This window comes from Ptiloglossa arizonensis, chromosome 7 (assembly GCF_051014685.1).
Source record: "Ptiloglossa arizonensis isolate GNS036 chromosome 7, iyPtiAriz1_principal, whole genome shotgun sequence".
In the NCBI taxonomy this organism is placed as follows: Eukaryota; Metazoa; Arthropoda; class Insecta; order Hymenoptera; family Colletidae; genus Ptiloglossa; species Ptiloglossa arizonensis.
In genome coordinates, this window is record NC_135054.1 from 14,593,057 (window position 1) to 14,620,637 (window position 27,581).

Below are 27,581 nucleotides of genomic sequence, written 5' to 3' on the forward strand. Positions count from 1 at the left end.
AAAAAGTTGAACGAAATGTTTCTCGAGGTTCGAATCGAGTACTCGATTGAGGTAGGTTCGTCGCTGGTGGCAGTGGAGGAGGTATATCGAACGTGGTTGTGTAAGGTTTGAAGAAAGTAATGATGGAAGATGCGCTGTCTTAAATATATCGGGGTTGCTGGTAGAAGAGCACATATTGATCCCATTCACGGTGAGAGAAGTATACCAAAGTGTTGGAAATTTGGATTCGAATTATCTACCGAGACAGATCTGTCATCATTGTATCTATGACGAAAGATGCGAGTGAAATCAAGGACTGGATAATCATTAACTCCCGACGAAAAGACTATGAAACGGTCGTATTTTTACTTCGATCTAGATTGTAGACTTTGCTTCTTGGAGAGGATAAGTTTAAATTGACGAAAGAATGCAAAGACTAGTGTCTCGAGGAACCACCACTCCTTTCGGCTGGATATCGATCTCAGAGTCTCGATTGACCGTGTAATTCAATTGCTGTACCAAAAATTTACGAAACGAAAGATCGGTGCTGTTTGGGTATGTACGAAGTCGAGAGTGTATCTCGAGCTCGCGGAGAATCGGTATACGGCTCCTTTGGTTTTGCATATACGATTTTCGCTACGAGGAGAAGAGACATTGCGACGAATGGATTTCGAATCGTCTTACTTTGAGACAGAAAATGGAAGGTCAGTCATACACCTGTGAAGTGAGGCGACAGTAATGCGAAATGGAACCCGAATGTTACCACTCTTGTTCCTCTCAAACCGAATCGACGGGACCTGAGTCGAAGCTTTCAGGACATTACCATAAATCCACTAAAGGTTCCTGGTATTATAAGGGACCGAATTTCTGTGGCCATTAACAATTCTCCTCGCTTTCCTTCAGTCGTTTTGCGATTGTCTAAAGCTGTCTGGCTAGTGCATCGCTTTACGAGAGCGCGTGTATTGCGGGAACAATGGGGTCTTCGCGAAGAAAGGCAAGGGCACTTCATTAGCGAGCGTCCTTTATGAATATCGGTAATCGGGGGGGAGGGGGGATTCTAAAAAACAGGGAAGAACGCGGTTTCATTATCCGCGTCATTACCGTGTTGCCTCAACTGCGAGGAAGGTTACTTCAACCCCTTCGGTTTCCGAAATGTAATGCAAGGTATCTTGAATTACTACGCGACTATTAAATCTACAACCTTTTACGTTTACGATCTCTCGTTACATTTCTATTTAACTTATTTTTCCTCTTTTCCTATTACTTTGTACTACCGTTTAATGTTATCGGCGATTCAGTCGCAGCTAAACACGTTCCCAAGTAAGTAGCTATATTCTCTGTAACTATTCCTTGTCTTCGGGCACATTCAGTGTACAGTTTATAGGACACTTTCTCGGAATAAATATATCGGATAGTTCGAATGCAACGCAACGGCTGATAATGGGTTCTTATACTGGCTGCGTTATTCTTACCGTCGTGATAAACGTTAATAGCTGCGACACGGTTAGAAGAAACCGAATCAATTCGTGTTCGTACATCCTGGCAATATCGTACACAATTAAATTAATATTTATCTCTCGTACATTATACGAAGCTAGTTAAAATCGTATCAGCTGATAAAATCGTATCAGATAAGACTCCTGCTCTAAAATCCATCGATTGATACTCTTACCAACCAGAAATATCTCCACATTCCATTGTCGCATATCCCTGCCCAAAGAACTTTCAAGTGTGTCTCCAAAGAAATATATCTCTAGGACCACGTCACTCGACTCTAATCGCCAAGTTCGTTCGAAACAGTCGAAACTCCAGCTCCGAAGTGGTCCCTACGATCGGTTCTTTTACCCACGTGAAACGTTTCCACGTGAGCTGCCAATTCGTCGTCAGAGTGCAAGCAGCGGTTGACTTCTTTGATGTGGACGGAACCTTTCTGCATCTGTACCGATTCGGTGTTCAAACTAGGACCACAGCTCGAAGTATTCGGTACCTCTAACCTGTGACACCGGCTATATTACTGCCTCCGTCAGTCTTACCAAAGTCGTTGGAGCAACGGAGGTGGGGGGTGAAGAGCCTCCTCTGCCGTCTGTGCTAACCCCCGCGGTACCAATTTAAACTACTGACAAAGTTGTCGCGGATATACCGCTTCTCATTGAGGTCCTTACATATGTACCTCGACACAGCTCGGCCAACTCGGATGCATGGTGGCGTCACCCTCCAAAGGACCCCCGAACCAGAAGGTCCAGGCACCCTTCTGTTCTCAGGGCATGGACGCTTAGCTTCGGTTCCCTTGCACACATCGCCTTTCAAACACCTTCCCAGCTCGTATACTCGTACACTGATATCGTTCTCTGGCGCTGAGCATTTCCGCCGCCAATTCCCTCAGTACTCTCTCGTTATCATCACAAAGGCACTCGAGTCGCTAAAATCCTCGTGCAATTCACACTGAATCGATACGCGTCTCCGATTGCGTTGCACCGCATACGTACATCGTACAGTGTTGGGAGACGTTCGTGCAAATATTGATTCAAATTATCGGGTAATGCGGAAGCAATACAAGCTTGAACATTTCGCGTGTTTAACAAGTGCACTCGCGAATCCTACAAACACACCGTCTTGTCTACCACTTATCGTGGTGAATTTCTTGAGCAGTCCATGATCGTGTCTCAGACTCGAAGACGGTTAATGGTAGCAGTCTCGCGCCTCTCGATTTCGTGAAATATTCGAGGCTTCTCGACCTCCTTTTGGAAGAGTGTTCCAACGTTGATCGACCGATCGATTATAAAGTGGTGGTTGGTAACCAATGATCCGTGACACGAGCATGGCCACTGTTGCGGCACAGATTCGCGAGCGGTGATCTTAATCGCAGCAACGTATCGTTCCTCTCACGGCACAATTAATGTCGTAATAAGTGCTTCGAGATTGGCTGCTGTGGACATGGTAAGGATGCGACGCAACGGTAACTACGTACCGATATTTACAACGCGTATCCAACGCAAATGTTAACGCAACACGACCGAATTAAATATCTCTTGAATCGTACCGTGTCTTGGATTCAACAATCCGGTTTCTCCTATTTGTGCGTTCTCTCCTAATGGAGGACGTAGTTACACAGGATTGGTAGGTTTGCGTTCGTGGATGTGACACACTTTGGCTGTGTAGGTTAACAAGTATTGTTCTGGTATACTCTGATTAGCATACAGTGACCGATGGTCGCGTTGACCTATGACCGGTCTATTATCCAAGAGTCCAATGCTGTTTTATAGGTAAATTTAGTATTCAAGCTTTTCGTTTGGTCTGATTAATATTCAACGCAACAGGTACTAACTGGAAAGGTAATTGGGATGATTGTGTAACGTTTGGACACTCGTGCGGAAGGACACTGCACAAAGTAACCTCAAAGGGTAGCAATTGCACGATCGAGAGTCATTCCTAAACATCGATCTTTCGAATTCTCGATAAAGTCAACCGGTAAATTCTTTTCACCGATAGTCCTCTACGATGATGTCCACGTTCCCAAGTTCTCGTACTACATCTTCTCGAGGTCTCATCTACCATTTCTTCCAAAGAGCAGAGTAGCCGCACAGTACTCGAGACACGATCTAATAACGAGAAACTGTCTTGCACTGTTGCAGAACGTCCGAAATTTCAACGGTCCGTTCAACTGTACACTCGATCGCTTTTCATAGCGTTACAGGGTTCTCAGGTAACCGCAGCGTATATGAATCGACCTGACACACTGACCAGCTGCACACTCGACCGAGCGATTTGCGAAATCTAAATCTTCTCGCGCCATTGTCGAGAGATCGGCAACAGAGGTGAAACAGAGGGGCTCGATACCAGTGAAATCGCCACATCAAACGGACTTCCAGTCGGGTCGCGGAGCCAATCTCCAATTATCGTCGTCGATGCAATGGAAGTCGTCCTCTAATCGTTTATCAAGTAGCCAGGCGCTCGCAAAGTTCATCCAGCGAAAGATCGGGCCGGGTCAACGATCGCCGGCGAGAACTCACGTCGATCGTGATTTCGTGGCGGGAAGAAAGCCCGTGCGCCGCGAATAATAGGTGTATCGATCACAACCGGTCGATATGCAATTTACGAACGATTAGACCTGAATTGTGAGGCGATCGAGCGGCGTCGATTAAACATGAATTTAAGGACACTCTCGTGACCCGCGGGCGTAATAGTTTCGGTGGGAAACTACGTGAATTTTTAATTGCCTCGCATGCATTAAACAGAGACCGAGTGTGTATCATTTATTTCCAACGTCAGAGGGGAGCTCGGAGTTTCGGGTCGAGCCTACGATTAGTTTCGCCTAAAAAATGAACCGTTCGATGGGAAAACCCGAACGAATTATTTCGAACGACCGTACCTTCGACGAGATATATTTAATTTGATACAGAGCCAACAAATGTTAACGAACGACGGTACGCGCACGGACAGAGACTGTGCACGACTTCTCGATCGCGTATGGAATCAAGTGAATAAATTCGCTTTTTCGACGACGTTGAAATACGATCTGCTACCGGGAACAGCAAAGGCATCGTGTACTCGGTATCGATAGGGTTTCTCCCTCGTGGTGTTCTCGGCTGCGGCGTAAATTAACTACAGTACGCGTCGACGTCTGTTGAAATTATTTTATTACCGGTAACAACACGAACCCAACGTTTGGAAACATTTGGTCGTGGATCATTTTCGAGGTGGATAGTTGAAGCGAGTGGTTTAAAGGTAAGTAAGAAGGAGTACGTAGTTTTTGGAATTCAAAAATAATTTTTTCGAGCGGCAAAGTCAAAGTGATTGGTCATCTCGAGGGTCGACTGAATCGTGAGATGAGTACACTGAAAGAGAGAGAGAGAGAGAGAGAGAGAGAGAGAGAGAGAGAGAGAGAGAGAGAGAGAGAGAGAGAGAGAGAGAGAGAGAGAGAGAAGGACAACAGCGAGTGAGACTCGCATTACATGCGCTCGATAGACAAAATTTGAAGATGGTAACGCACGTGTATCGGTGTATCGAACAGTATTGAGAATAAAGATTTGTGCAATGTATTATTGTCGTCTACTTTTTTGCACCGACTTTTCAAAAATTGAATAGGTGTAGATCTTTTTTATTACACGTTTCATTTTATATCAACGTTCGATTTCGAATGTAGACTCTCTTTAGAAAAAGTTCGTGCAACCTCTACAGTGGTACGAAAATAGGAGAAAGAATATTCGATCGCAATCTACATAATAAGTCATTTTAAATTAGGTCTTCCATTGACCAAATATTTATACACGTTCGCGAGTGTATTGTTAATGATATTGCAAAGATTTAACGATAGAAACGAGTTCGAACACGGCCTCGTTTGGGCAATTTTTAATTATGCGCTGCTTGAATCCCTTTTCAAAAATTTCCAACTACGTATAATTAAAAATATGCCAAACGAGGTCGTGTTTGGACTTACTTTTATCGGAAAAATCTCGTCGATCCATTGGCGATATGAATATGTACTAAAAAAAAACTATAAAAATAATTTTCATTGGAAGATGAAAACCTACCTAACCCGTGATAAGCGTGGCTCTCGCGCTGCACTAAACGAAATTACTGCATTCAATTTTTGGAAAATTATTTATCAATATTTATTCACGATTTTCACGACTCCCTCCATGGTAAAAATAATAATATATACAAAATGAATTACCTAATTTAATCGACTAAATTTTACCATGACCAACGAACAAATGAAAATATCGATAATAACAAAGATTTCAATACACCGACCAATTACAACAAAGAAATTGACTCGATCGAGTTAAGCGATCCGTCCTCTACGAAACAACCAAAAACCATAATCGTAAACCTATCCATCGTCGAACACTCTTTTGTTCGAACTCGTCTGAACGTCTTTCAACTCGATCCAACCGTTTTCAAACCTTCCAATTACCCTTCACCTGGACAGCTCCGTATCTCTCTGCAATCGCCAATTACACGCACCGTAAATAAACGTATAAGTAACCCGATAAAACACCATGGCCCGAAGAGAGTTGGCGGTATGCACAGGGAACGCTACCGGGTAAAGGTAATCGTCCGAACGTATTCCCCACTTCGAGCGGTACGCGGGGATATTCGCCCAGTTTTATTACCTCTGTTTTTGTCAACCCCCGTAGGGGACGGGGGCGTCGTTTCTTTCTCTTAGCAGTGATATTTCACGATGGTCAGGAGAGACGGTTCGCCTCTTAAGCGTCTGAACCCGTTGGTTGGATCCTGGTGGTCGAAGAAGAGAAGGGGAGGGAAGAGGGGGGGCTAGCACGGGGATAGTTACCCGCAGTGCAGAATTGCCATTTTCCGGTCTCTCTCACCCCCCCCCCCCTCCGTTTCACTCCCCTAATCCCATCGCCATAAATTAACCGGGACGGAAGTTCGATACGTTGCATTTGTCCACGGCGCACCGAAATAAAGAGTGGCCTCGCGTAATAATGCGCGCCCTCTGTCTCGAACGTGGATCGTTCAATTATTCACGGGCGTTCCTTGCGAATCGCGATGGACGATGTCGCTCGAACTGTCGAGAATCCGTTTCGTAACCGGCGCGAACTTAATGTCTTAAGACGGCTCCCGGTCGTTATGTCCGCCGACTGGCGCCAGGAGCAGTTCAACGCAACTTCCTGCGCAACTGAGACAGGGGTGCACAATTAGATAAACACGGAACAGCACTAGCGGGAATAAAATGGAAGTCTCGTTGTCGAGTCGTTTTGCGTCGGGGCGCGTACTACGAGAACTTCATTGTTTCGCGCTAACATGCCGTCTCCGTCACCGCGCTTCAATCTCTGATTCGGTGGAGAGGAATACGCTAGGAGAGTTGGGGATAGGTTAACCGATGCTGCAACTCGGTGGAACGAGCACGTCGATCGAATGAAACTTTCCTTTCGTCGAAATTCACATTTCTGGGAATCAATAGTCATTCTCGATGGACGAAAACCTCGTAGTAGTTTTCATTATCGAAGATGAGACACTTGGTGTAGGTTGTGATGGTTTTTTATTTTTTAGGCAGAGGAAGTGTTTACACGTTTGGTGTCTTTTGTTCCTAATTGAAAGGTCAATGATACTTCAATGTCATCGCTAAGCACGAAGAAGTATCTTCTACCTTTTCTTTTTCGGTCTACGAAACAACTAAAGAAGCGTACCGTGGCTGTGATACAATTGATCACAATTGTAAAAAATGTGGAAAAAGCTTCAGCCGCAAATAGATACTTAGTTTTAGCAGGTGTCCCGTGCAGTTGAGTATTCATATTTGATATCGATCTGCTTTAATCAGCAACCGAGCGTACCTTTGGAGACTCGTTGAATTCAACTTCAACGGAAGTGATCGTTAAGAAGCTTCTATTTCACAAAAGCAAGACAAGTTTGAGATATCGATAGAAATCGAGTATAATATATTCTCGAATCGATGACACTTTTAATATCCTACTCGGTATATTCCGTCGTGGACTATTTTAAATCACAATTTCAATCCGATTGGCGCTTACGTTTTATATTCGGCGAAAGGCGCTCGTATTACGCAAATTGAAACTTGTCAAAGAAATATCGCCAACAGTTGTATAATTTGATTCGCGAAATGTTATAAAATTGAATCGCTGAAAGAGAGTTTCGATACACGCGCTGCGTGAGATGCATTAAATCAGCGAATTAAGCGATGTACCAAATCGAATACAAGCGTAATGGATAGCAAGTGTATTATGAAACAGCCCCTTTTTAAAATCCCGTTTGTACGCGCGTGTGTTTTGAATCGTACATTTTTTGTAATCGATACCGTACTGACTGGGAGACAATATTTACCTACAAATACTTGAAAACGAATAGTATAGTTTCGTCGCCAAATAAATTGTGGCAAATACTCAAAGAATAGTTACTAAATACTTAAAATTAATATCGTGCAATTCGCAAGAGTTAAAAGTAAATCAACCAAGTATTCGAAAGAATTCTCTCAAAAGAAAATTGTCAAGCCGGTATTATAAAATTCGAGGGTTTACGTATTATACTTCATGTTTTATTTCACGCTACAGACGATTTTAATTTCGCATATGTGAAAAACACGTATATTGTACGATTTATAGATACATATAAATGTATAGATTGAACATCAAGTTGAATAACGCGATGAAAAACTTGGTGTTTTCGCGCGCGTAACTCGAAACCTTTTAATCTAGCAACACCCCTTGCGATCCATCATGTCGTTGGACTATCTACTAAAATCTTTCGTTTTATATCCATCGTTTCACTTGCTAATGTATTTTATAGACTTATTTATTAACCTAACGAAGTTCCAACGGGTGGAGTCGAATCGTTCCATTACAATTTGTTCTCCGAATGACCTACTAGCATGTCATCCACAATTGCCTGCAGAATAGAATGTCCCGTGTCATTGGATGACGAAGCGTAGTCGCTTGGCTCGACGTCGTATCCCAGCATGAGACGACACACTGCTGCACAATCTCTGTTATAAAGTACTTTAATAGAAACGAGCTGAAATAGGTCAGTCACGTTGTGACGAAATCAAACACCAAACTATATGGGGCGTATTGGTTTATTGAAAAACTGTGGCGGTAGCTATGAAAAGAGTTTGAAACGTTGTTGGCGGCGGTTCATATCCAACTGTTCCAGACTGATACGTACTTTGTGTGTTTCATCGTAATTATTCCAAATCTAAATATACTCGATGGTGTTTCGAACGTAACGTATAAGGATTTCTTTGTAATATTTTCAAGAAAATATATTTCGATTTTTATGTTCACCACGAATCTCACGCGATATTGTAGGCAAAGAGGTTAACAATATTTTATAGACGAATTTAACGTTTTGCTCCCGATGTATACGAATTTGCGAGGCAACGATCAAAAGAAATTGCTCGTGAAACGTGTGACACATGCTTGTACAATAACAAGCAACGATGCAGGTAGTTTTCTGTTTATCATGTGACTGTTAAAGGTTTGTTTGCAGAGGACAAGTCACGAATTCCTGGAATTGTAGATAGTAAATTCCAGAAATTTTTCTTTCTATTTACGTGGATTTCTCAACGCCTGTCTTGACTTATAAAGCTACAGAGATATTACTCCTCTTTCCTATACAAGGCACTGACATTGAATAACTTTGAAGAAATCTAGGTAGTCTCGATATGTATACGCGTAACAGCTGTATTTGATATTTACGACGTCAAGTTTTCGGGTAAATATTCGTTAGCAATGATAAAATAGCTATTAATATTAATCGGAAGTACTCGAGGATAAGATTCGTGACAGAAAAATTCGTACAAACTCTCGAACGAATTTTCAATTAATTTTTACAAGTTTGTGAAATTAGGCTGCAAGGAAACGAGATTGTTTTACGAAGAGAAAATTGTTGATTCGAAGAACTATAATGTAACATTTGTTCTGAGCAAAAATAAAATTATTTTTTCAGAAATTTGCATTGTGTGACTACTTCTAGTGAAAATGTTGTAACGTTATCAATTTAACACTTGACATTTTGTACTCAGTGAAGCTTTATTGCAATTAACTCGAATAGATATTATTATACTACTGAAAATATTTCTAACTCTACTCTAAACGATTATCCAAATCAAATACTGTCACCAATAGTACGATATACGGTAGTCACTTTCCAATTACTAGAATTTCTCAATGAACGAATTAAATAAATATTATTATACAATGAAAAATATTCCCAACTTTAACTGATGAACAATCCAACATCTAATCCAATTTCTATTGTCCGTAATAATGTAATTTATTCGGTGCGTATAAACTGTTGCAACTGATAGACGTTGACTTTCGAATAATTTAATTACCTGGTTTTATAATTTCTCAGGGCGTTGAACATGTCGCGTCGAAAAAGTACCATCAGGCGTCGTGTGAACACGTACAAAGTACCTTGACCCAACATCCCACGAAATTAGGCTACCGTGATTGAGTCATCCGAATCTATGCGCAGCATTGTTTGCAGAACTCCATTGTACGCAGACTGTATGGCACGGAGCGGTCATTAATATACAACTACCACAAGACGACATACAGCTCTGAAAATCAGGCGAACGATCTCTTGCTCGCGCGATATTGATCGATCCGGTAGATTGAAATAATTCACGCTTGTTCCGTTTACAATAATCCAGGACTCAACGATGCATATAATTGAAATTTATAAACGAGTCCTGACAAGTATAAAATATCCGGGAAAATTCACCGTTGAATTTATAATTTATTCAAAATTTTAGAAGACACACATTGCGGTAAATTAATCTTGAAACGATCTTTCATTCGATTGTACAGTCGAAAGTTTTGGTTAAAAAATATCCCGAACGCGTACAACTCGAGTTTTTCATTTTATTGTACAATGAGTAGTATTTTTGCGACGTGTTGCAAACGAGAAAGCGACTAGCGCGGTCGAAATGGTTTCTTAGACTACCGCCGGTCGACTGTGTGTATAAACATACTCTACGTTCTGACCGAACAATTTCTGAGAATTTCTTCACGGTAAATATTTCTAGGAAAATATAAGAAACAGGTGTCCGAATAAGTTTGTAAGGCGAAAATTAGATACCAGCTCGTTTGATCCTTCATACCTTGTATTTATTTCAAAGTAATTAAATTAGTTATGGATATTTGTAAACTATAACAAATAATATCTAGACCAATTTTTCTATAACTAAGTAAGATGTACAACGTTAAAGCCAAACGTGTTTCACTGTTTATTTATTTTTCTTACTATGGGTCTGTATTATATTATTCGTACTGGATTGTTTAGGCGAAGAAGGTACTGTCGTACATTGAAGTTACTGCGAATATTTTCTCCGGATAAATTTTTACACGACTAATAGTACCACTACATCAACCACAATAATTCCAATCTACGTAACATCTATTCACGGTCGATAGAGTAAATAGAAAGATTTTTCCACCAATATCAATCTCCGTATATCTGTCAAAAACTAGTCAAAAATCAGTATTGAGTTCAAATAGCACCCCAATCAGACCTCCAGGTATATGCGTATGGATTTCCAATAGTAATCAATCGGATTACAAACAGTTTTCGTTCCGAGTCCCAGCGACATTATTTGAACAAATTCTGAAATCGAAAACAGCTCTATTGTAACTCGAATAATGCAGTGCCGAAAGTTTCTTTTTTTTTCGACTTAAGCAAACTTCACGGTAAATTTTGTGTCTCGAATTCTCGTTATTGAAAAATTCCATCAAGGCAAAATATTGCGTTATTCGATACCAGCGTAACAGGAATATTTTTCGTTCTTCGATTTCGAAAAATTTAATTTACAACGAATATTGTCTGTATTTGTGCAACCTCGAACAATATTCGAACGACGAAAATTGAAATTTAGAATTTCAATCGAGAACTTTTCAAATTTAGCAACAAGTTGTTGACTTTGCAGGATGCGTAATAAAGATTGTTTAAATACGATCGTTGTTCTATTTGCTGTTTGTGCGAGCAACTGTGTGCAAAAGATAAAAGATCGGTTGAAAACCACTGCAGTGCGCAGTACTATCTACGACAATCTTTGCACCTGACAGTTTCTCACCATTGAAATCCTTAAATTAAACAACTTTCTCCATTATTTGTAGGTGGAAAGATTACCCATGCGAGTTAAACGAACACTTATTATTAGTAAAACGTTCCCCGGTTTGCAGAATCGAGTGGAACGTTTCCTATTTTAAGCGTTCTTCTGCATAAATTTTCCAAGTCGAATTTTAAAGCAAAATATTTCATCCAGTACTTCATTACTCCTCGAGCAAATCGAGAGTTTGAAAACAGTTTCGACGGAATAATACAACGAATAAATATTTTCTAAGGTAGTTTAAGAACTGGAAAATGTTTTTCCAAATCCTTCAACTGGTTATTACGCAAATAAAGTAACCGGAATGTCCTGACATTTCAAGTGTTTATATTCGGATGCAATTTACTTTTTGCGAGGTAATTTAAAAACTGAAAAATTGTTTTTCCGAATTCTTTGGTAAGTTATTAAGCAAATAAATATAAAGAAAAAGTCCCGACATTTCAAGTGTTCGTATTCAAGGTTTAAAAAGTGAAAGAGGTTTTTCCAAATCTTTTAATTAGTCATTACGCAAACCGAGTATTGAAAAAGTCTCGAAATTCCCAGTGTTTACGTTCGGACGACAATGTTACGTAGCAATTGTATCAAAAACGGAGAATATTACGCGCGTCTCTCTTTCTGCGCAATTGATAACGAATTCATCGCGATATCGTTAAAATCGAGGAATTGAATTTCCGTGTAGTCGGATATTAAACCGCGCGAAGAAAAGCGCGCGAAAAAGGGTACTTCGAGAAACAGACTGAACAGGACACGAAAACTGGCAACAAATCCTTTTATGAGGGCTAAGACGTTATCCGCTTATATTACCATAGTGTCAAGACAGTACGTATATACTCGAGCCGTGAGAAGCACGTTATACGTATGTACATATATAATACGCTTTGTGGAATATGCAGAGTACGGTATTCAGCTGTATGTTAGAAGAGAGAGGAAAAAATGGTACGTGTATAAGTGATACGAGTAGACACGATTTGAATTTAAGAACGGTACAATACGTATATTCGAGCCGAAGATCAAACGCCTGATACGAAGCTTCATCGGAAGGTAACTTAAACGCGACGAGGAGTAGATGGTAATCGATAATATTGAGTTTCATTAACGACATTATGAACCAACCAACACACTTTGACGAGTTTCGCAGTACTTTGGCACTAAGCGAGTTAGAATTAGACATCGGCCACATATAGGATTTGCGACAGTTCTATCAGGATCGTGTATAATGTACTTGATCGTTTTAATGCAGCAACGCGTATACTTATATTTCAAACAGCTCGTAGTTGCTATTGAACTTGGAATTCGAAAGGGAATATAAAAAATAAGTTACAAAACGTTCTATTGGAATAACGATGGAAAGGAAACTTAATGTAGAAATATAGCTATTATAATTATGTGGTGCACAAATCATGTGTAATTTGAAACAATAAATTGTTAGAAACCGATGTAATTAACAATTTATACATTAAAACATAATTTGTATTATACTTGAATTTTGGAAAATAGTAGTACACACTGAGAGTAAATTAAAAGAGTTTAAAATGTTTAAACACCTGTAGCTACCACTAAACTCGAAATGTAGAAGGGAACAATATTCGCGAAAAATAAGTTACAAATACATTCAATTCGGACCCTGATGAAAACCGAGTATATAATAACCAAGTAAACTACAGTCGTTGTAACGATTGTAAGCTGTTTAAACGAAGCGATAAATTATCACGAAACAACGACAGAAAATGACGAAACAATTTCTGTCGAACGAACACCGAGAAAATTGAACATCAATGCGATAGAAATACAAACATTCACTTCTGAATACCCACTCGTCGAAGTTCTTTTTGCGCCGTAACCGTTCAATTTTCCAATCTCGTACGAAATACTCGTTCCCGGTGAACGACCAACGAATCACGATCGTCCGACAACGAAGCTGCTCAAAATCAACAGATTAGCCGGCAGAATGCCTCGGCCCGATTCAACGTTCGCGAGAGTACTTAATGGACAAACTATGAACCCGAGAGTTCTCCCGATCATGGCTATTTGAAGAACCACCACCAGTTGTGAGTTACCGGTGCCGAAGAAAAGAGAGAAACTTGCCTCCAGCTTCTGAACGAGCCGATCTCATAAACGAGACATTTCACTTAGCGAATACTTATTGTAATTGGATTCGGTCCTTCGTCGTATTTTGATCCATTCGGATGGCGAACGGAGAAGGAGGAAAAGGAGGAGGAGGAGGAGTAGGGGCGAGAGACGTCGAACCAGCGGCCACGGATTGAATTATGAAGTCGACCGCGTAACCGAATTAAGCGATCGCTATAATGGAATTGGACGCCTTTAACGAACGGTTTGTCATAGTTACGCGCGATCGACGCGCGCCCGATTCCTCTTTAGCTCTGTCTCTGTCTCCGTCGCGGTAAACAAATAAGAGAGACCTACCTAAGCCGTACGTTGTGGCATTCGTTGCCCTTTCCACCCTGCTCACCCTCTTGAATTAAACGAGCATCGTTACGGGTGCCAGCGATTTTTTGGCACACGGTGCGAGCAGATTTCCGGTCCATGGGGAAGTTCCTCGAATAAAGTAGAAAGGCGGGAGAGAAAAAGGACGATGAAAAAGGTGGAAGCTTCGCAAGCAGTCGCCTTCTCTCCCTCACCCCCTTCACTCCCATCCCTTATTGTCAGAGGGTAAGCGTAGCGCCAGAAGCCCCTCTCGGATACGGACAAAAGTTTCCTGGCCGGCTGCTAAGGTTTCTCGCCTTTCCGAAAATTCCACGGTTTCGCACCGGGGGTGGTGGGAGAGGGACCGAGGGAGGGATAAATAATGTGCCGCGATATCGAGGGATAATCGCGCGTCGTCGAGAGAAATCGAGGATCGAGATATCTCTCCTCCCTCTCCTCTGACGTGCACAGCGTGTCCACGCTCAGCGAGCTTCCGCTACCCCCGCTCTTTCTCTTTCGAGCTTACACCGATCGGCGAATATAGTACGAAACGTAAACCGAGTTGTCCCAACGAGATGATATTTCCACGGGTCATTGTACGCCTACCCAGAACTTTCGTCAAACTTTATCCCTAGACCCCCCATTTGTGCCCCCTAGATGTATCCACGACTTCACTAGACCCCCTCTGCGCCTCCTACGTACATCAACGATTTCACTCGTCTCCTCTTTGCGCCCTCTAAGATACGTCAACTTCACTGGACTTTACTCCGCGCCCTCCTAAATATATCCTCGACTTCATTCGACACCCCTCTGTGCCCCTGGATACACCAACGACTTCACTCAACCCCCCTTTGTGTCTCCCAAATATATCCACGACTCTACTCGACTCCTTTTTGCCCTCCCCAAATATATCCTCGACTTCACTCGACCCCCTTGCATGCCCCAGATATACCCACGACTTCCCTCGACCCCCTTGCATGCCCCAGATAGACCCACGACTTCGCTCTCCCCTTTGCGTCTTCTAAATCCAACCAGAACTTCACTCGACTCTTCTACGCTCCCCAAATATATCTTCGACTTCACTCGACCCCCCATGTGCCCCAAATGTACCCACGACTTCGATCGATCGCCCTTTGCAACCCTCGGACGTACCTCTTCACCGACGAAAAGAAAACAACCAAAGTTAACACCTCGAACACGAGGACACCCCCCTCTTCGAATCGAAGATTCGGAAGAGGGCTTGCAACCCCTTTCCGCTTTCCAAAAGTATCCACGATCGTCACTCGACCGAAATTGCGAGCAGAGTTCGCTCTGCTCAACGCGCGAAGAACGCAACGGGGTCTTCGAATCGAAGATTCGAAAGGATGGCCGAGAATCTGTACGATGATCCCCGGAACGTGTTCACCGGTTTCTGTCGCGAGATTCGTCACACGTGTGTCACTGGTTTCGTAAACCGCGCGTTACCACGCTCGACGTCACGTCACGTTCGCGTTCGTGGACGATGTAGAACTTGGTCACTGACCTTCCACGAGGACTGGACCGACGAGGAGCAGCTGCACGACGATGCGAATCGCTGACACGGGAACACGGTTCAGCGACATCCATCTAGGCTTGGCGTGACGCCGCGACGAAGAAGGACGATTCGCGCCGGAATCTCGGTGCGGACTGACACACGAGCGCTGGCTACCCGGCTCGCCAGCGACGAGACTGAACCCGTGAGGGTGAGAAAGGGGACGCCGCGGCCAGGTGGTGGGAGAAGGAGACTCCGCACAGGAGCAACAGAGACGGACCGAGAGGGGGTGAAGGCATCCTTTCTCGATTGCCGTGAGCTTTAGGGTTGGTTCGCATGCGCCCGTCCGGGTTCACGTGCCCTCCGCCATCGCGAACCATAGGACCCGCCTTCCTCGTACGAAAGACACGTTCCCTGGATAGCGAAAAACACACGTAGACACGGGTTCCTGCCGCCGATCCAAGGAATCCAACCGCGAAAGTCCCCCTTAGGACTGATAGACGCTCGAGAACCTCTGCCTTTTTCTCACTTCGACCTCGACCAGCCCGTTCCGACGCGCGGTTTGTTTCGTTGACACTTTGATATTTACGTGACCACTGGCCGGCTTTTCCTATCCTTTTTTTCCCGGGGACCGATTGATAATGGACGAGGCGCGAACGATTCGTCCGCTGCGAGAACGTTGCTTTCTTTTCCTCGACGTCCGTTGACCCCGTTCGCTAGCAACAGTTGTTCGAGAGCTGTTTTCGACAGGGTGAGTTTCATTGTATTCGGTGTGTCGTTAACTAGTGACGCGACTGGGTCTTCTCCGACCCAGAGAAACGTGTACTAGATCGGTACGTCTTTTCTTTGAAATTAAACGAAGCATTAGGTTCTTCGCAAAATCATTTCGTTTTTTGTGAAAATGAAACAGGATTTTTTTAGAGTGTATTAACATTTTATTAAATTATATATTCTCCATTTTGGAGGACGATGTGACTTTCCGAGCAACCCAATACAATAAGAGAATTCTTGCTCGAAATGTTTGTACGAGTATGGTCAAGTCGTGGGTCCGTTTTGACCCACGCGTGAGCTTTTTCCTGATTGTTCGAACCGTTTGTATTGCGAAGGTTAACAACCGATAGGTGTTTGTATAAAATTGAATAGTCGAATAATTCAAAATTTTCAAGGTGACGTTTACTTTCCTGAGTGTTTCGTTCTGTTGTTGGTTGCATAACAGAATGTGGATACTTTCTCATTCGTGAAAATTCAATATTTAAATTTTAATGGTAAAACGGTAGGGAACCGGAGTAGTTAGTTACAGCCTCTGATGTAATTTCAAGGCTGAACCTAATTAGTCACTTTTGGTTGCACTTTGAAAGCACAAGTTGTGCAATCTCGAAGAAGTTTCTAGATTTATACCGAATAGAAATAGCTTGAAATCACTTCTTGGTCGACCGGTGAAAAAGATTATCCACTTTTCCCTGTCAGATGGCTAGATTAGGTTCGTGACTCAGATTCGCGGGACCCGAAGAAAGTTACAGGGAGTGCTTTAACAGTCTGTCGATCAATCAGTCGATATCTGTAATCATCGGTCCCAATCGCCAAAGATCGGGTTGTAACGGTCGAGGGAAAAATCTTCCCTAACTGTGATTACATAGAATATATAGAGCGTCGATAAATTACGGGTACAAACATTCGGGGTTTGTAGAACTTATCGAAAGGAATGAAAATATCTTGGTAAAGATACGTCTAGAAAATAACTATTTTAAATATACTTTTTAGTATCTAATTCTACCTTTTATACTGTTTAGAACGGTATATTGAATGCATGAATTTTTATTTCATGATCTCGTTTCCACTCGACCCAAAACGTTGAATATTAATTTTCGTTTTTACCCCTTCGCGAGAAATTACTTCGTTATTCCTTGGTAAATTTATAATATTCATAAGAAGTGCGCATTACAATACCGCGTGCACGATCGATGCTGGCGACGCTCAACAAGTCTGTGTTACGCAAAAATTCCTTTGAAAATTTGTTTATGAAATATTCATGAATTGTGTCGTCTTATACGTATAATATATAGCAACATTCCTCTAACAGGTGGTGGAAATGAGAAGAAAATGATTTTACACAAAGATCGAATTGAACACCTGAAATAAAATTCCTTTCACGAGATTTCGTATTCGAGAAAATCAATTTTCAAAATTTACAAGAATCGCGTACTCTCCACATTGAAATTAATTTCACCCATGCAAAAATTTCTTCCATACTTGTTCCACAACCCTCTACAATTTTATTACCCAAAGTATGTATACACCCTTTACAATTTTATTACCCAAAGTACGTATATGATATTCTTCCTAGAATCGTTGATAATTTTCCCAAAATTCTCTCACCACCGTTAAAAAAAAAAAAGAAACTTATTTCACGATACTCCTCGCACAGTCAATCGTATCTATTCCGCGCTTACATCGCGTTACATTTACCGCTCTTGTTCCCGGAATACTCTGTCGAAGCCAATCGCAAAAAATTCTCAGTGCATCGCAGTTGCCAAAACTACAGTTTTCACCGGTAATAACTCAAAACGTGGATCCACTATATCGCGAGACCGTTCGCTTCGAAACGATAGAAAACTCGCCTCTAAACTCTGACGGCTGAGCTCTGCTCGAGATGGGCGGTAGGAGTGTGAACGGTGGGGGAGGGGGTGTTGGAAGTCATCCGAAAAAGGTTTCAGGAAGAGTTTAAGCGTTTCACGTCTTTTGGGGTGGGGAGGTGGCATGCGAAGTAGTGCAAGTCATAAAACCCAACCCACCGGGCTCGAGGCTAGTATTCGTAACAGACATTATAGTACCTACATCGCACTATTTCGAAGAATGACTTTAAGTGCGAGTGTACCAAAACTTTCGCGAGGGTGTCCTCGTAAACCGGTAAGAGATGGCTTCAAGGTGACGGCAGGAAGCGAAACGTGTTTCTAACTCCACCCCGCTCTCCTCCCTCGTCCTCTGTCTCACTCGGTCCGGCGTTGTTCTCGAGGCTACCCCCCTCGGTGTGTTTCTTTCTTCCCTCGCTTGCTTTCATTGGCGAGCTAAAGTCGACGAGATTTCCGCTACACAACCGTACGTCCACACGTTCAAACATCCCCATGCGACGGTGCTGCGCGTTCCTTGGGTTATTGACAGGAATTACCGAACAGTATTGTGCATTCCACTGTTGGTACTACTGGACCCGTTTAAGCCTTAAGTAGACGAGGAAGTCTAGTGTCTACTACATCTCTACTGAGATATTTTGTTATTGATTTCGATCGGTTATTTTATAATTGAATTTTAGGAAATTGTACATCTCCAGTATTTCTATTACTAGAGTTTATTTAGTTATTTATATAATTTAGAGAATAATTAATTTGGAGGTCGACGGACCGCCAGCTACTTAAGGATTGAGTGTTTTATATTTTACGTGTACAGTCGCTCGTAAGGAAAATCGTTTACTATTTTTTCATGTACGCATTGACCTCTGTAAAATGTACTTTACGTCATGGGTTCTTAAACTCTGGGTCACGACCCCAATTTGAGTCCCAAGAGGTGTAATGTATAGTAAAAATTTCTGTGCAAAATATTTTAGCTGCGAAATATGGTAATACATTTTCGAAAGTACTTTCTTTCAAATAGAATTTCTTTTAGAAACACAGGTGCCATTTTGGAAAAGACATTACAAAATTTCGATAAAAACTAATCGGTCCTAAGAGAAACAAGCGCGAGGGACCAATTTTTTTTTTTGCTATGCTGTACTTGTGACCTGAACAATATGTATTTATATATCGCTACGTGACTTTAATTTTTACCTAGAGAGTGGGGTTGTAATACAACCGACAGAGAGGTAATTGTTTCGTGTAAAAATAAAGACAAAAAATGAGGATTAAATTTTTTCTTACGTGTCCTAGTTTTCGAGTAGACCAGTTTTGAAAATTAGTAGAATACTGATGTTGAACACAAGTTGGCTGATGGGTCCGTCTATTGCTCTCTGTTTCCACTTGTAGTAGTGTTTGTAAACAGTTTGCAAACAGACTACTTGTGTTAGTGTTTGGAGTTTTATTTACTTAAGAAAACTAACCTTCTCTTTGCAAATCTTCTTCCAAGAGTTTCTTCAAAAGTCAAGAAGGAATGAAGGTGAAATGGACTGTTGTTACATTCCAATGGTGTGCAATACGAAATTGTCGCGAAAGACCCTAATTTTGAGCAGAGATACATCGTGATTTAGCAATCACTGTTAAAAAGGAACTTTTTCAGATTTTAATTGCAACTGTTCCTGGCTATAAGCAGGTTTAAAGTTTTAATCCTGGTTAAATATTTTCTTTTCAACTTTACTTATCCTTATGCCATCAAAAGCCTGCGTTACCGAACCCTACCTCATATTCTGCAACACTGTATCCCAAACTTTGTCCTTTCTTTCCCTAGCTCTTCGAAATCCTTAAAAATACAAAAAAATTTTAGAGAAGGAACACTTAAACTTGTTGTGAATTCTAGTTTATTTCCAAGCCGAGAGCTCGGCAACGGTGGGATTTTATTTATATAAAATTGAAGTATCCAGAATTAAACGCAGAAACTTTGCTCCAATTTTGATTCTACCAAGGTTCATCCGTTCTCTTAATTCTAAGAACGTCTTATTTAAACGTCAACGAAGAATGGACTTTGTCCGGAAATAAAATACAAATACAAACACTAGACGAGAAAATACAATTATTCGGTTTCCCGAGCTATTGGTAATATAAGCTACTTATATTTTCAATCCATTAAAAGCTAATGTAAATATAGCTGCTCGCCCGGCTAAAATATCAGTAGATATCAGGTTCGTTCCCTCGTTCGCAAATTGAATACTTTTGGCTATAATTGCCAGGAAATACGCGTTCAAGTTTACACCGACTGGGCGTACTGGAATTCATAGTACCGTTCCAATGCCGTAATAGAAGCTAGCAAGATAACGTTCCGCATTAGAGGGGAAAAAAGTGCTCCTCGAGGAAACCGTTATCTTAGGTACGGCCATTTTAAGATCTACCGCGGATCTAAATTCAACGTGCTTCTTCAGAATTTCAGATAGAAAGGCGTCATACATTAAACATTCCGCGACCAATGAGAAAACCCACACGTTTGGCACGTCCCTTAAAAGAATTAGCTTCCAACGCTGATCAAATAAAATCTCTTCCACCGAATACCATCAACGACTCCGGTTACAATACTTTCGCGTTTCATTTTCCGCGAAATTTCGTCGAAACTTCCACGGAAGGAACGACTTCCCGGTAACTTCCGTAACCTTCCAGCAACTCGATCTTTAACCCTTTGGACAATCTCGAAAGCAAAATTATAAGAAACTTGGAAAGTTTTGTAGGAATTTTTATAATTGCAACACACTGCAAGCCTCGTTGAAAGGCTATTTTTAATATCACCTGATGCGAATCGTTTATCTCGGTAAGTAGAAATTATTACCAAAATTGATCTTCACTTTCTCGAGATTGTACTTAAGGATGATTCATCGGAGAAAATATTATTTTCGCGAAAGGAAATTTATTTTCATGTTTCGATACTGGATACTGGCAACTAAAATTGTCCAGTTTGAATTCAGTATGAAAATTGTACTCTAAGTTGGAGATGTGATTCATCGTAAGATGAATCTTAATTATGTTAATTATCAGACTCAAAATAATTATTATAGAATACACACGTACACATATTTCCACACGTTACGATAGAATTCTACCTATTCTCTATTTCCACAAAAGGATAAACAAGATTGTTACAAATAGTAGAGGTGAGAATCACTTTTTATTTCAATACTGTAATATTTCCACAACAGTTTCGAATTCTGAAGATAAAAATTGCTCGATGTCTGCACTGAATTCCTACGCGAACTATTTAGCCAAGTTGCCAAGAAATATTAGAATTTGTGCGATACAGAAGTCTCCTCGTTAAACACGGCGCGTATTACGAGGCACGAAAAGATGCACAATGCGAAGTAAAGTTGCAGCAAACGTGTGCATAATTCACCGATATATCTGGCAGTAGCAAACATTACGGAAATACTAGTCCATTCCATCGATCGAACGCTGTATCCTACACGTAATCATTCCTCAGCTCGAAGCACACGATACGGTAGTTAATGGGAAGTCGTTTTATTGCACATCGTCATGAAATATCGACGGAATTACACATGTAATGTGCGTTCTATATCTCCAACTGTACACCAGAGAGATAATTTGTTGCCACGTTAGACGTTATAACATCATACGTATCCCGTGTAGCGCAATCAGCGTACAATCGGGTTAAATTTAAATGTCTCCTCTACGCGATACGTCGCGTGTGTTTGAATCTAGGATCGATTTTATAACGGCGATACCAAACTTTAGAAGCGACAGCCACTTATTACGCTTGCATTGAAACAGATGGAAAACTCTAAAGAGAAATAAATGTTATAATACTTTCCGTGGGTTTTCGCTAAAAATTTTCAAGTGCCATTTATCCGTTTCTTTATTTTCCACCGATTATTTTCTCTATACGTTCACGATGAAAAATGTAGCTTGGAGAATATTAACACTCCTTGTTGTATCACCGTGTGCAAAATTTATTCTACGTTTATTAAAAATTCTTTCGACCATAATTTTCTGGAGATAGTATTGTAAAGCTTGCCCTCGAAAATATATGTACAGGTTATGAATTAAAATCAACAATCCTTTGGTCAGCCATGAAATAAATTTAACTACGTTCAGTGTTTATAAGAAATGTTTGAAACAATGATAATATTTGTAGAAATAAATAAATAGAAAATAAAATATATACATAGATCAAACTATTATATAATTATATTTTTTAATTCCTTTTTTTCTATTCTTTGTGCTATTTTTTGAAAAAGACTATATTCAAGAAATAAAGTTTGCAGAGATTTCAATTTGTCTGTAGTAAAATACGAGAAAGTGTATATTAAAGAATTAGGATGTAATTTGAATTTTTATCTACTGTAGAAGGTCGGTTAAAATCTAGAATTTACCAAAAGTGAAAGGTAATAAAAAATACGTTTGAGAAATAAATGAAATCACTACTTCCGAAAAATTGTATTCTTATAACCGAAAAGTCTACACATTGACTCTACATTTTTTACACACAGGCAGACAAAAAGCGAAAAAAAAAGAATCTAAAATTCATCAAAAGTACAAGACTGTAAAATATATCATTGCAAACATTCTACAGAGCGCGGAGTAACGAAATTTCATTAACCTGGTGGTATGCTCTTCATAAGTGTAAACGTGTTCCCCCATCATTCAATAAAGAGATACTCGTGCCAGAATGCGCGACTGCGATATTAGAATTCGCAATAATTAGCTTTAATGGTAATTAAAATTTCACCGTCGTTACGTTCCAAACTGTAAATGTAATGTAATCACAAATCGTTAACTATCGAATGAGCGTAAAGTAATATTCACTGGCATTCCTGTATAAAATTCTATAATCCCCGGGTGTGCTCGACTCGGAAATTTATGGGATGCACTCGAAAATTTTCCAACAATAAACATTCGCGTTTCGAGCGATTTTTATGCTCGTACGTGTTGCGTTTGTCGATACCGTGGACCAGTTCTCATTAACAAGCGAGAAGCTCGTTGAAAACCGAGAGCAATTTATTTTTCATACGCGATCACTTCAATGTACCCGAACGGATTCAATGCCATGAACAATTATGGAGCCTGACAAGTGCGCAAAAGTGCTGTTCGTGCACGGGACTCCCATTATTTTATAAGCATTCAGCGAACGAAAGGTGTAAAAGGGAATTAAACCATTCTTTGATCTCCCATCGTTACCAGGAGATGAAAATCGGTTAAACTTTTATGATCTCGTATTAATGAACAAAGTTCAACTACAGATTAATCTTTGCTGTAATGAAAGTACAGAGGGAGTAACTTTCAGGTTGGTCGAATCAAAGTGCAGCCTCGTGCACGCACCTTTGCGGGAACATTTAAGAAAAAAGAAAAATTTACGTTTCGCCAGTGTTCCTCGGCGAGTTAATATTTCATCGGATGGTGAAACTTGAACGAAATTTAGCGAAGAAATTAATACATTGTTTATCAATTTCTTCGCGAGTGTCTTAAATTTTTTCACAAGTTTCCGAACTCCCTTCAAACTTGGAAACATTTTTCAAACAGGATGTTCGTGAAATTGTTGTATAAACATCGGGCGCTCGTCGAGATAAACGGGGGAGTATTAATAAATATTGATCTTCCCTCGTGGATACCAAAAATAAATGAAAATACTCGTAAATAGAACATACACGTCTATTTCGGGAGTTTAAGGTTCCTATAAAACGAAATAGTAATGCAAAAAGAGTGGAGGTTATTTTTTTAAAAGGGAAATAAATAAAAGTAATACCGTGGCTACGCGTTACGAACGAAATGTACGATGTGAAATTCATTTCGGATGAAAATTCTAACAGTTTACCCGGTGGAGTAAAAACTTTACGAAGTGATATTATAGAGAAGAGGGGGATATTTAAAAGAAAAATAACGCGCAAGAGTAAAATATAATAAACGAACATTTGCTTAATATTAAAACGAGCCAGTCAGTTCCAATACTATGGTCACGGGGACAGAGTAGGGAAAGCTCCCTAAGCTCGAGAGCTTATGCCGGACAGTACTGCCCCATATAATAAAATAGTCTTTGAAATATATATATATATATATATATATATATATATATATATATATATATATATGTATATATATATATATATACCTTTTTCTATATAGGTTGTGCCGCTCTTTAATATCGCGCAAGTGTAAAAGAAAGACACGCGCACAAAATAGTACGGCGAGCATAAAATATTCATCCTTTTCGGTGTTACGAACGTGGATACACTCTTAGTTATGTTTTACGAAACACGGGCGAGTGCACATAGGCATCGGGGCCGAAAAAGGTGAGCGCCGTGTGCATTCATGAAAGTTCCTGACTTTGAAACATGTAACGGAAAGTGGCTTACAAGCACTGCTTTCGGTTACTCTTTACACGGCACAGACAAGCGTAGCGCCAAAAGGACTAATAACACGTGTTCTCGGTACCGAGTTCTTTCAAGGCCACTCTGCACGCTACGTTAAATTTGCTTCTTTCTGCACCACCGCGGAACTGAGACACGCACACTACATTTTATTCAAAACGCGCGGAGCAACTTTGCTCAAACGAGCCCGAAATATCGAAACGTTTAAATCTGCGCAAAGGTCGAGCACACAGGTTGTCCCAGGGGAGAACTTAAACAACCCCCATCGGTTCGATAGGTCATTCCGAGTAGAAAATTATTATCTCGAGACAATTGTTACTTTACTCGAGTATCGCCTAATGTGTAAGTCGAGGACGAGACTGTTGCATGTGACGACATCGGAAACGAAAGTTTTAGAATAGAGCAGCAATGATCGTTAATATTTCGAAGTTTACACGTACAAGAGGAAGTGTAATTTTGAACAATTTTTTTAGAGTACGACAATCTTTTCAGAAATTGGAAAGACGACACTTGGATTACCATGAAAGAGTACCGTGCGATGAAATTGAGACGGAGTGGCATCTTTCTCGTTCACCGTAGTACACGCAGGATCTATTTTTTAAAATAAATAAAAAACGAGTGGTCCGAAACTTGTGGTGCGTACAACTTTTTTGATTCGGAATAAACTACGAAATATAGCGGTAAAGTTATTTAGTTTTCTCCCGGGACACACTGTATTTGCTGGAAGCGAACTTTTTGCTTGGCAACGATCGAAGTCACTCGGTCGATACAGAAGCAAAGCGGAAAAACAAAAACGCGAAGATAAGAGAGAGCCGATAGCGCGATATCGAGCAATATTTGGTGCTTATAAGGTTCTTAATACTTTCGTTACTACGTTCTTAGGATTCATCGTGTCATTTATTGCCCATTAAGCGTTATTTATTGCTCGTTAGGCACTCGATGTAACAGCTGCCTCGAGACAGCTTGTGCAAAATTCGTGGTTTCCAAGGTGGCTCGTCACCTGGACCATGGGTCACCGAACTACGAGTTGCGAGTTAACACCTTCAGCGCAAGATTTTGCAAAATTGTTCTTGGGAACTCCTCGATATTTCTTCGTAATTCGTACCATCATTTTTATCAATCTGTTCAAAAGTTTCCACCAAGGATATACATTGGAACATCCCTTGAATTTATACATAATATTGCAACAACCGGTACATTAAGGCAATAACCTTGCAATAACCGATACATTAATAACTCTGTGATAACAGATATATTAACATTCAAAAGAATATTTTTAATACAATTTTTAATTTATTTAAACTGCTTTTAAATACCCAAAAAATGTAGTAGAAAGACATTCTGCTTTTAAACTACAAACAAGAATATTAACAAAGAATTTAATCAAGCTACTGCATAATCATGCGATTTTATCTCTCGAAATTCAATCTCTCCTGTAAGATGGACTTCTCCAAAGCTCGGACACACTACCATGACCGTGAGTTCCGAATTAAAAAAATAAAAAAAAAAATAAAACAGTTCATCGCTAATATTACTTTCGAATTGAATTAAGTAATTTGTCACCAAGTTCCTGGAACCGAAGCACAACAATCGCCGTTAAAGGAGGCGATGAAATCCTCGGTCCTTTGAACGGGCCGCGAGGAGGGAGAGAAGAAAACGAAAAAAAGAAAAAGAAAAAAAATGACGAAGAAAAAAGAAGAACGAGTCGCGGTGCGAGCAAGTCGCCGGGAAAGACGTCGAAACTCTCAGAAAACGTTCATTCCGTTAAGAACTGGAAGCTCATTTCCTGGCGGTGAGGCGTCGAGCGAAAGGCGCGTAATTCGATTTTCACTAAGGGGCAACCGAAAGCTCAGCGGCCGGCTTCGAAGTCGACGGAAGACGGCCTTGGGTCTGCTTTATTCATGCCCATTCCCCGCGAGCTTTGTTGTCCGCTCGTCGCGCTTTACACGCCCCTAATGTGGCCCAGCGAAGGAGCTAAAGAGCAGCACAAACGAGAAAACTTAGGAACTTCGTTAATAACCGTGCTCTTGTTTAACCTCTCCGCGTGCACCGAGGAAAGTCTTTCGGCGCTGGTCGTACACGGGATCCTGAACAGACCTTAACCGACGTCACAATGACCGACGTTACACTCCCTGGGCGATATCGAGTCGTTGCGCCCCGCTAATGGTCTTCTTTGCCTCGTGAAATTTACATATTATTTTTCAGAGAAATAAATCGCTCCAACTCGGACCAGATTTTTTATATCGTAATTGATTTTAGTCCGGTGCTGCGAATCGATACCGGGACGTTGCACATTTACGCGCTATTTTTAAGAAAATAAATCGATCGAACTCGGATTATATTTTTACGTCGTAATTGATCTTTTCCACCGGTGCTTCGAATCGATATCGAGTCGCGTTGCACGCCGTTCACGGTCTTGCTTGCTTCGTCAAACTTACTTACTGTTTTAAAGAAAATTCATTATTTAAATTTCATAAATTTTCTTACATTTGCCGGAATATAATTCGACGACTAAACGGAACGTTTTTATGATTGGTTATTCGCTCGTTTTTAAATCTTTATGTCTGCGGGATATCTCATTATCTAACGGTCTTACTTGCATCGTAAAGCATAGATGTCTATTTGAAAAACATTCTCAACCGATTGAGTCGAGTGACTTCCAGTCACCTTCTTCCTAATGTTTTCTTCACTGAAAATATTCAATCTGACGATCATTTGCGATACACGCCAACAGAGACAAACACAATCGAACATTCGATATCTCAACCAATCGGAATTACTTCAACGAAACGTGCAAAAACTACTAAAAAAATGATCGAACTCACAACCGTGCCCTGTTCCCCCCGCCCCCGAATAAATAGCCTCAGTGGCACCGAGATGCATCTAATCGTATCGAGACACTTGGGCGCGCTGTAAAACTTGGTAACTTTGTTAATAACTGTTGTTAAACCTCCCTGTCCCCCCACCACACCACACGCGTATCCAGGGGTCCTAGGACAGTCCTTAACGGGGGAGTCGCGAGGCGCGTTACAACGCGCGACGTTATGTTCGTCGGGATAATGCCCCCACCGCGG

The 27,581-nt window shown here is 40.9% G+C and overlaps 1 protein-coding gene across 5 annotated transcripts in view; it reads right to left on the reverse strand.

Annotated features, from left to right (window-relative positions):
- The window catches only part of LOC143149301 (neurotrimin), a 306,423-nt gene that overhangs the window by 126,550 nt on the left and 152,292 nt on the right, over positions 1-27,581 (reverse strand). For 3 of the 5 annotated variants that reach the window (XM_076316530.1, XM_076316531.1, XM_076316528.1), the window contains exon 1: positions 15,516-15,641. The exons of the other annotated variants lie outside the window; for them this stretch is intronic. In XM_076316530.1, coding sequence (XP_076172645.1) covers positions 15,516-15,594 — 79 coding nt within the window. In that variant the 5' untranslated portion in view covers positions 15,595-15,641. Of the gene's footprint in view, positions 1-15,515; positions 15,642-27,581 lie in introns of those variants that run through there. 5 annotated transcript variants of the gene reach the window in all.